The sequence below is a fragment of the Symphalangus syndactylus genome, chromosome 20 (assembly GCF_028878055.3).
Source record: "Symphalangus syndactylus isolate Jambi chromosome 20, NHGRI_mSymSyn1-v2.1_pri, whole genome shotgun sequence".
In the NCBI taxonomy this organism is placed as follows: Eukaryota; Metazoa; Chordata; class Mammalia; order Primates; family Hylobatidae; genus Symphalangus; species Symphalangus syndactylus.
Genome location: NC_072442.2, coordinates 64380799 through 64391376, shown reverse-complemented (window position 1 = coordinate 64391376; position 10578 = coordinate 64380799). Strand labels below are relative to the sequence as shown.

The 10578-nt window shown below is 55.4% G+C and overlaps 1 protein-coding gene across 1 annotated transcript; it reads left to right on the top strand.

Annotated features, from left to right (window-relative positions):
* Positions 1 to 4200: 4200 nt before the first annotated feature.
* LOC129470281 (uncharacterized) lies at positions 4201 to 10225 on the top strand. Its single transcript, XM_055257943.2, has 2 exons — positions 4201 to 4292; positions 8541 to 10225. The coding sequence occupies exon 2, from the start codon at positions 8842 to 8844 to the stop codon at positions 9607 to 9609; it is 768 nt and encodes a 255-aa protein (XP_055113918.1). The 5' UTR covers positions 4201 to 4292; positions 8541 to 8841; the 3' UTR covers positions 9610 to 10225.
* Positions 10226 to 10578: the final 353 nt, after the last annotated feature.

The window sequence follows — 10578 nt, the reverse complement described above, 5'->3', positions numbered from 1 at the left end:
CCCAAGTTCTTTTGTTGTCGTCTTTTGGGCTTTGGGACCCCTGTGTGAGTCTCTGATGCACCCCATCCGTCCTCCTGGGCCTAGACCCCCCTGGCCTGGAGCCACCTCACGCCTGGCTCCTTCAGCCTCTCTCTGTGCTCTACGATGGGTCCCTCCTAGGAGCCCCGAGACTCCCACCCCCCACCTCATCAGCTCTGCCCTTGCAGCCACCGTCCAGCCCTCAAGGCTTTCCCTCCAGGTCCCGACCCCACCCTCACCACTTCCTGCCTCCCATGAGACCCACACTGGGCCATATCCAGCCCCTGCACACAGTGGGGGGGGCCACACTGACATATCCAGCCCCTGCACACAGTAGGGGGTCCATACTGAGACACATCCCGCTCTTGCACATAGTAGGTAGGGGGCACACTGCGACACATCCAGCCCCTGCACACAGTAGAGGGTCCAAACTGAGACACATCCTACTCCTGCACACAGTAGGGGCTACACTGAGACACATCCAGCTTCTGCACACAGTAGGTAGGGGGCACACTGAGCCACATCCAGCTCCTGCACACAGTAGGGGGTCCACACTGAGCCACATCCCACTATTGCACATAGTAGGGGGTCCACACTGAGACACATCCCGCTCCTGCACACAGTAGGGGGTCCACACTGAGACACATCCCACTCTTGCACATAGTAGGTAGGGGGCACACTGAGCCACATCCAGCCCCTGCACACAGCAGGGGGAGTCCACACTGAGCCACATCCAGCCCCTGCACACAGCAGGGGGGGTCCACACTGAGACACATCCAGCCCCTGCACACAGCAGGGGGGGTCTACACTGAGACACATCCAGCCCCTGCACACAGTAGGGGCCACACTGAGACACATCCAGCCCCTGCACACAGTAGTGGGGGCCGCACTGAGCCATATCCAGCTCCTGCACACAGTAGGAAGTTTCTAGCTCTGGGTCTTTGCCCATGCCCTTCTGTCTGCTCGTAACACCTCTCCATCTCTCAGCTGGCTAATTCCTACCCATCCTAAAGGACTATACGCTCCCCAATCCCTGAGGCCAATAGGGCTCCCTCCCATTCCCTCCTGTGACCCCCTGAGTACCCTGCACCCGGTCCTCTGGGTGTTCACCGTCTGCCTTGCTCCTCTGTCTGGCAGCCACCTCACCCAACTCGATGCTGCTCCTGGGAGGTGTCAGGGGTGTTTGTTGAATGAATGAGTTAGGTGGGAACACCCTGGAGCTTCTTCCTGGGAGTGGAGCACACTCTGGCCTTCTGGGGCCTGGGGAAGTGGGGATGTGTGGTCAGCAGGACGGAGCAGGCACCCAGGGCCCCAGCCAGCCCAGGACACCTGCACTGTTGCATTTTGGGACAAGGGGACCCGCCTCCTGCCCTCTTGCCTCCACCTCTACAGGAACACCCTGCACAGAGTGGGGCTGGGGACCTGGGGCCAGGCAGCTCACTCCTCCGCTCCTTGAGGCAACTTCCTGTCCTCTCCCCGTTATCTCCCCAGCCAGACCGAGGAGAGGAAGCTGTCCTCTCCCTCCCAGTGGCAGATGGAGACACCCCTGGACCTCAGGAAGAGGGAGCGAGCCGTGTGAGGGTGGGCCTGCCTTCTCCCTCTGCTGCTCCCACCTCTCCCTAGGCAGCCCTGCTGCTACCCTCCTGCTCACGTGCCTTCAGTGACTCCCTCTGTCACCTAGTTCAGATCAATTCCGCAGCTTGGCCTTAAGGCCATCTCGCCAGCCTCATCGCACGTTCCTGCTCCCACTTCCACTCCCAGCACCTTAGAGTCCCTCCCATTGACCTGTTTTGCTCTATACGGCTCCCAACCCTTTTCCATGTCTGTTGTTACCCATCCCGGGAAACTTGTTCTTCTCATCTGTACATGTCTAAACCCTCAGCATTCTCCAAAGCCCGGCTTCAATGCTGCCTTCTCCAAGAAGTCCCCCTGGATCTCTCAGGAGCCAGTGGCCTGTGCCTCCTGCGCAGCCAGCGGCTTGTGTGCTCCTAATTGTCACCCACAGCACCCACACTGTGTGTCTGTCTAGACTAGGCGCTGTATCCAAGTCATCACGAGGCCTCTACAGTCCAGCCCACTGCACAAAGGTCATTGTAAAGTTGCTCTCTAGTGGGGGGATGTCCTGGGGCAGAAGCCGTGGCGTTTGTGGCACACACCGCTGCATCTCAGTTCATGGCACCCAGTCTGGAATTTACTGGACTCTCAAAGATATTGATTGGTTAAATGAAGGTGGTTCTAGCCAATGCAATAAGACAAGAAAAAGAAGAAGGGTGCAAATACTAGAAAGTGAAAGAAGGGATGAGCATACCCACATCCATAAGTGTGCGCCATCCTCCCCATGAGATACATCAGGTGGCACCCCATTGTATGGGCAGGGTTTTGTGTGTGTGTGTGTGTGTTTGTTGTTTTGTTTTGTTTTGTTTTGTTTTTCAGATAGAGTTTTGCTCTGTTGCCCGGGCTGGAGTGCAGTGGTGCAATCTTGGCTCACTGCAACCTCTGCCTCCTAGGTTCAAGCAATTCTCCTGCTTCAACCTCCTGAATAGCTGGGACTACAGGCACCCACCACCATGCCTGGTTAATTTTTGTATTTTTTTTTTTTTTGAGACAGAGTCTCACTCTGTCGCCCAGGCTAGAGTGCAGTGGCGCGATCTCGGCTCACTGTAAGCTCCGCCTCTGGGGTTCACGCCATTCTCCTGCCTCAGCCTCCCAAGTAGCTGGGACTACAGGTGCCTGCCACCACGCCCAGCTAATTTTTTGTATTTTTAGTAGAGACGGGGTTTCACCATGTTAGCCAGGATGGTCTCAATCTCCTGACCTTGTGATCCACCTGCCTTGGCCTCCCAAAGTGCTGAGATTACAGGCGTGAGCCACCACGCCCGGCCAATTTTTGTATTTTTAGTAGAGACAGGGTTTCACCATGTTGGTCAGGCTGGTCTGGAACTCCTGACCTCAGGTGATCCACCCGCCTCGGCCTTCCAAAGTGCTGAGATGACAGCCGTGAGCCACCGTGCCTGGCCACGGACAGGGGTTTAAGTCTCAGAGAGGGGCTGGGATTTGCCGATGCCACACAGTGAGTTGGGCTCTCCCTGGCTCTGTGCTACCTTCTTCTGTACCACAACGTCGGGCACAAATACATAGTGCCAGTCTTCTGCTGCATCTACCAGCACTTTGGCAGTGAGGCCAGAGGCTGTGCCTGGCAGGGAGAGGGCTCCAGCTGTCCCAGCCCAAGCCTGACCAGTCTGCCTGCACAGCCTCAGCTGGAAGTGGGTTGTTAGTGCATGAGACACAAAATCCCTATTTGCCTTGTAAATTGTTACACAGCACCTAGCTTGTAAGCCTTAAGGCACAACTGGAAAAGGCATTTTGAGATCTGGGAGTTGCTCCCTGGTATGGGGAAGAGGGTGTTGGCTTGGGGGTGCCTGAGGGCAAGTCGTCAGGCCCTGAACCTGGAGGGCCAGCCCGACTCCTGTGTACAGGGGTTGGAGGGTGGGGCTGCTGGTTCACCTCAGGGGGTGCTCCCAGGCCTGGGACTGGGTTAGGGTGGCTGGGCAACTCCTCAAGCCGGGCTGGGTTCTCCCGGGCACCACCCTAGCCGTGGGAGTCTGGGAACACCCCTTCCCCTCTGAACGCAGGGTGGCTGTGAAGTGGGGGTGGGACAGCATCTGGAGGTCACAGGGTCCCTGGCTTCGAGGATAAAGCGGCAGGAGACCGGGGCCCTGGCCTTGGCTCTCAGGCTCTATTTGTAGGTGCACAGCGTTCCCTGCCCCCACTGCCTGTAGTCCTGGTTTCCATAACAACCCTGGACTGTTCTTGACCCCTGAGGCTCAGCTCCTCAATGCCCTTCTGGGTCTTCTCGTTCGGCAGCGCCAGGTCTCCGCCCTGGTGTTCCCTGCGTGGGCAGCCAGCCCAGCTCCCTGGGGATATCCTGTCATTGTGGCCCAGAGCCTAGGCCGGGCGTCTGCCAGGTCAGGCCTAAGCGCTCTGGGTTCTTTCCAGGTCCTCAGGTGGGGCCCGGGAGCCACCTGAGAGGTGGGGGAAGTTGGCAGCGGCACCCAGATCCCCAGCGTGGCAGGGCTGGGCACTGTGTCCAAGCCACCTGACGCCTGGGCTGCAGCCAACCTCTGCGGCAGATGCACAGGCGGGGCTCTCGGATCCATAGATGGCCCTGTGGGTGACCTTGGCATGCCCTCTATCTCTCTGTGCTGCCTCCCTGAAGCCATAACTTACGGCACACTCAGCGCAGGCCCAGTGGACCCAGGGGATCTGCAGGGCAGGTGAGCGTGGTCATTCCCAGAGTGGCTGTTGGGTGCTGGGAGTTGCTGGGCCTCGAGCTACCGTCTGGACACAGTGGGGGTGCAGGGTGGGAGGGAGCTTCAGTTAGGCTCCGTCCCCTGGCTTCCAAAAACCAGACTCCAGGAAAATGTTCAAATTTGCAAGTTGGCGTCCGCGTGTCTTTAATTCCCTGGACCCACATCCCCTCATTTGCATACCCAAATCAGCCCAGGCCCTCCTGGGTCAGCCCACCCCAAAAGCAGCACTTCCAAAGGCAGCTGCTGAGGCGGAGGGAAGGATGAGACCAGGAGGGGGTCTGCCCTCGGCCTTTGCAGCCCTCTCCACTGTGAGGATGTCAAGTAACCGTGGTTCACACGAACTGCATCCTGGCTGATGGAGGCACGGGGCTAAGTGCATTGCTTCATCCTCAGAAGCAGCCTCAGAGTGGTGCCATTATACCCAATGAAACAAGGGCCACACGACCAGTATATGGGACAGTGGAGATTTCCTGCAGGTTATGTGGCCCCAGAGCCCAGGCTCGTAACCTCTGTGCTGGACAGAAAGAGTGCTGGAGTTTTTGTCCCTGGTCGCCAGGCAGTGCAAGTTCTGACTCAAAGCCCCTGCTTCCGAGCGCTGAGTTAGACAGTCCTGAGGATGGGCCTGGAGCCTCTTTGGCCCCCAACATGCCCTCGGTACCCTCTCCAAGGTCCCCGAGGTACCTGCCAGTCACCCTCGGCTAGGTTAAGGACTCCACCTGAGAAGTCCATTGGCTTCAGTCTTAGCTCTACCGCGTGACTTTAGAGGAGCGTTCCACCTCTCTGAACCTGTTTTCTCACTGTGAAGTGGGAAGCACGGTGGTCCCAGTCCTACAGGGTCATTATGAGTGCCACCTGAGACGGCAGACATAGGGGCCGGGTACTGTGGCTCACACCTGTAATCCCAGCACTTTGGGAGGCCGAGGCGGGCAGATCACCTGAGGGCAGGAGTTCGAGACCAGCCTGGCCAACATGGTGAAACCTCGTCTCTACTAAAAAATACAACAAATATTAGCCAGTCATGGTGGTGGCGCATGCCTGTAATCCCAGCTACTCGGGAGGCTGAGGTAGGAGAATCGCTTGAACCCAGGAGGCAGAGGTTGCAGTGAGATGAGATCATGCCACTGTACTCCAGCCTAGTGACAGAGCAAGACTCTGTCTCCAATAAAAAAAAAGAAGTGGACATAGAGTGGCCAGCATGGGCCCACTGGGCTACTGATTCTCACAGTGCCCACCTTTTTCTTGCATCCACTTCCAGGGAAGCAGCCTGTTTTGGGCCTCTGTTCCCCAGGACACTCCCGCTCTGATTAGACTGTCTGTGACCTGAGCAGGAAGCTAGCCAAAGGCAATACCCACCCAGATCCTGGAGGCAAGAAGCCAACAGGCGGGAACAAAGAATTTTCCATGGCTCCACTGTTAATGAGGAACTGACACACTCCAGGGCCTCAATTGGTCTTTCACCCTCCTCTCCTTCCCCAAATTTCCATCATTGGTGATATTTACATTGGAATTATGCCCAGGACTTCAGGAACCCAGCATGGGTAAGTGGAAAACAATACAAAAGAAAAGAGGCGTATTTTTAAAGGCAGTGTTGGCAAGTTTAAACTCTTGGTTTTAAAGCATATTACAAAACAGTGAGCATCAAAACCAAATGGTTTTGTGTTTAAATCAATTCAGCAGGGCTTCTGTCAATTGCAAGGCACTGCTGAAGTGCAAATACGAAGATAATGATGAAGATGAAGAGAGGGAAGAACTTCTCTTCCCTCAAGAAGTTCACAGTCTGGGGTGGTATATAGGCAGCAGGTACCTAGGCATGTGTGGTAGGTAGCTAAGAGCACTCTCTATGGGGACAGATCTGGGATGAGATCCTTGCCGGTTATGAGCTGTGTGATCTTGGGCAAGCTACAAAGTATCTGTGAGTCTCAGTTTCATCATCTGTAAAATGGAAAAAATAATAGGCCCCACCTCAGTGGGCTTTGTGAGTTTGAGAAGATACATGGCAGTGGTAGCTGGCTGCCCAACAGAGATGACAGCCCTTTTGCTAATGGAAGCCTGAATTTGCTCCAGGTAGCAAAAGTGCCAGGCCTGGTGCATGAATCATGAGTGGGCTAAGCCACTGACAGCAATGCCCTTCTCTTTGCTGGATACTGGCTTTCCCAGCATCCCTGGCAGCTGAGGGTGGTCATGTGACCCACCTCTGGCCAATGAGTTATAAGAGGAAGTCTGCTGGGCTTCCTGAATAAAATACAGAGGAGGAAGCCTTTGCTTTCCCTACTCCCTGCCTGTGATGAGCTTATGATGCTGGAATTGCAGCAGCTGTTTTGTGCCCAAGAGGCCTCCAGCTTGAGGATGTAAAACCCTCACAATGAGGATGGCAGAGCAGGAAGATGGGGGCTTTGCGGAGCTGCAGAATAGCCCGAGATTACTGACTTCCAGACTTCTTGTTCTGCGAGATTATGTTTATTCATTTATTTATTTTATTTTTATTTATTTTTTTAATTTTGATACAGGAGCTCATTCTGTCTCCCAGGCTGCAGTACAGTGGCACAATCTTGGCTTACTGCAACCTACACCTCCTGGCCTCTAGCAGTCCTCCTGCCTCAGCCTCCCAAAGTGCTGTGATTACAGGCACAAGCTCCTGTGCCCGGCTGAGAGATGATCTTAAAAGCCTTTATTGGCTGGGCGCAGTGGCTTATGCCTGTCATCCCAGCACTTTGGGAAGATGAGGCAGGTGAATCATGAGGTCAGGAGTTCGAGACCAGCCTGGCCAACATGGTGAAACCCCATCTCTACTAAAATACAAAAAATTAGCTGGGTGCAGTGGTGGGCACCTGTAATGCCAGCTACTCAGGAGGCAGAGGCAGGAGAATCACTTGAACCCGGGAGGCGGAGGTTGCAGTGAGCTGAGATTGCGCCACTGCACTCCAGCCCAGGTGACAGAGTGAAACTCCATCTCAAAAAAAAAAAAAAAAACATTGAAAAAAGCCTTTATTATTCAAAGCGATTGGATTCTGGGTGGTCTGCTCCTTCCAGCTGTATGCACCGGAGTGCGGTAGGCCCTCAGCACCACGCTTGGCACATGGGAAATGCTAACTAAATGCCAGCTGTGGCATCTCAGAGAGGTCTCAGCGTAGTCGCCTTTATCTCTATGCTCAGTAGGTAGAGAGGAAGCAAGGAGGGAAGAGTCTGAGGTGTGGGTGACTCCACCTGCCATCTCACTCTGTGGGTGGGTGTGATGGAGCCATGGTTCTGCTGTCCCTTCATCCCTCAGGACCTCAGAGGGTAGAGACAGCTTTGGGCGGAGGATCCACTGGGGAAACCAAAACCTGCCAGGCCCAGCGAGGCTGGTGCAACTGACAAGTGCCGGCATCGTGCCCCTACCTCTTCCTGGAGGTTTCAAGGGTAATTCTGCGCATTCCCGGGCCTCATGCTGTGACTCTGGAATGGTGGAAGGAACACAGCTTGGTGTCGTGTTTGAATCAGAATTGCCAGAGGTGCTCATTACCCCAGCTGGATGGAGCAGCTGAAGGAGAACTGGCCGATCCCATGCCAGAGGTTTCTCACTGAGAACAAAGAAAGGAAAAGGGAGAAACACAGCTCACTTACAGCCTCAGCGATTAATTAGTCTTCATTTATGAACGAACACAGTTTGCTACAAGGAACCCTCCTGTGACTTCATTCAATGTTCTAGCCCAGAGTTAACACAGGCTTGTGAGAGAGAGGACGTCTCAGGAGCTGGCAGCATTCTTATGAAATGTCAGCGGAGGTCAGGCGCCGTGGCTCACACCTGGAATCCCAGCACTTTTGGAGGCCAAGGCAGGCGGATCACCTGAGGTCAGGAGTTCAAGACCCACCTGGCCAACATGGTGAAACCCCGTCTGTACTAAAAAATACAAAAATTAGCCTGGTGTGGTAGTGGGTGCCTGTAATCCCAGCTACTCCAGAGTCTGAGGCAGGAGAATTGCTTGAACCTGGGAGGCAGAGGTTGCAGGGAGCCAAGATCGCGCCACTGCACTCCAGCCTGGGCGACAGAGCAAGAACCTGTTGTTAAAAAAAAAAAAAGTCAGTGGAGATGGGGCAGGAGCAGAACTTACAGTCAAGGATGGAACCCACCAAGAGGAACACATTTGAGGTCTCTGCTCATAAACCTTTTTTTAGCTTCCTGGGTTGCAAATATTCCATACTTGTGTTTTGTTTTGTTTTGTTTTTTTCAAGGAGGTAGAGCTGTGTAGAGGCAGAAGTTAGGAGCACAGGCCCCGCCCTCCATTTGCCTATCTGAGCAACAGGAATAAAGCCGGACTCCACCTACCCTGGTGTTGTGTGGCTTCATGGGCCCAGGCGGTCAGCACTGAGCACAGGGCCTGTTGGTGAAAAACGCATCGCTCCAGGCGTCCTAAGCGCCAGTGATGTAGGGCTGCCCTCATGCAGTGAAAGGTACCTGAGAGTGCGGACGGGGAATGGGAGGGCCTTGAGCTGTCTCGCCCTGTCTGTGAGGTGCTAATGGAGCCAGTGTGCAATGCATCAGACATCTCACAAGACAGACAGAGGAATCGCCCAATCCATCACCCTGGAGAGCTGTCAGGAAAGACAGTGTGGCTCTGCCCCTCACCCTGTGAATGACACAAGGGTAGACCCCAGAGTGTTTGACCTGGAAAGGGCCTCTGAGTCACCTCCTCCAACCGCCACCTTGTGCAGGTGGGAGATGAGGCCCGGGGAGGCCGAGGGGCTTCCCAAGGTGACACGCGGGGAGAAGGAGAGAGGAGAAGACAGCATTGAAGAGACAGGGAGTGCTTCAGGAAGGAGGCCAGCGAGGGCGAGTGAAAACGGCACACACTTGTGCGATGACATTTTCTACAGTAAACACCCAGGGAAAAGCCACAGCATAGGGACCACGTGGGTCAGGGGTACTGCTGCGGTGGCCACACTCTCGTTCACCTACGGTGACACCGGGACCTGGCACCAGTTCAACCAGCGCCCACAGCGGAGGAGTAACCCAGACCCCAGATGCTCCGGCCGTGGGCTGCAGCTCGGATGGGAAAGGATCTCCCTCTCCATAAAAGAAATGGACAGGCCGGGCGCGGCGGCTCGCGAGAGGCCTGTGGTGGTTCACACTGTTTTAGGGGGACCCTTTTGCCCAGAGGAAACCTTCCCCAGAGAATCAGGGAGCTGCTCTGGCCCAGACGGCCACACACGGAGCCTCCTGAGTAGACAGAGTCTGCCTTTCCAGCTGCGGAGCCCTGGCCATTCCTTGCCCTCTCTGGCCTTGGTGACCCTATTAATATAGCTGGGGCTGGACAAGGAGGGTCTCACCAGCCCTTTGAGTCCACTCACTCTAGGGCCTCCGAAACCCCCGCCGGCTGCACCTGTGGCCTCCTCAAGGGCTGCCGGGACCACCAGGACCCCTGGGGCCACAGCCCCTCCCCTGCTTCCAGCCTCCATGCCTCCACCCAGCCTTCACCCACAGGCCACCAGCAGCTCTCCTGGTTCACCCTCAGCCCTTTGTGTTTACTGAAGGCCTATGTGAGGGGTGAGTCGGGGAGGCCAGCAGGAAGCTGACCACACTCCTGGGATCTGCCAGAGAAAAAGAAGCCCCTTCAGGTCCAGCAGAGGCTGAGCTTGATGTGGTGGACGAGTCGGGTCTCTTTCCATTGCAAGGGGCAGAAGCCTGATTCAAATGGGCTGAAGCACAGGGGGAAAATCATCGGCTCAGTAGGGGATGCATGGCCTCAGGAATGGCAGGATCAAGGGCTCACAAGTGACATCTTTAAGAATTCACCTCTCAGCTGGGTGCAGTGGTTCCTGCCTGTAATCCCAGCACTTTGGGAGGCTGAGGCAGGAGGATTGCTTGAGCCCAGGAGTTCAAGACCAGCTTGGGCAACATAGCAAGACTCCATCTCTACAAAAAAGACAAAAATTAGCCAGGCATGGTGGTGCACGCCTGTAGTCCCAGCTACTCGGGAGGCAAGGGTGGAAGGATCACTTGAGCCCCGGAGGTTGAGGCTGCAGTGAGCTGAAATCTATCTCCTCTGTGGTGGCTCTGTTTTCAGGAGCATCCTCTCCCCATGATGGTAACATGGCTGCCAGTGGCTACACCCAACATCCCACTTGAGTGCCCCCCCCCCACCAGGAGATTCTCTTTGCCAGTGGTTTAATCAAAAGCATTTGATTTGAGGCCGGGCACAGTGGCTCATGCCTATAATCCCCGCACTTTGGGAGGCTGAGGCGGGCGGATCACCTGAGGTCAGGAGTTTGA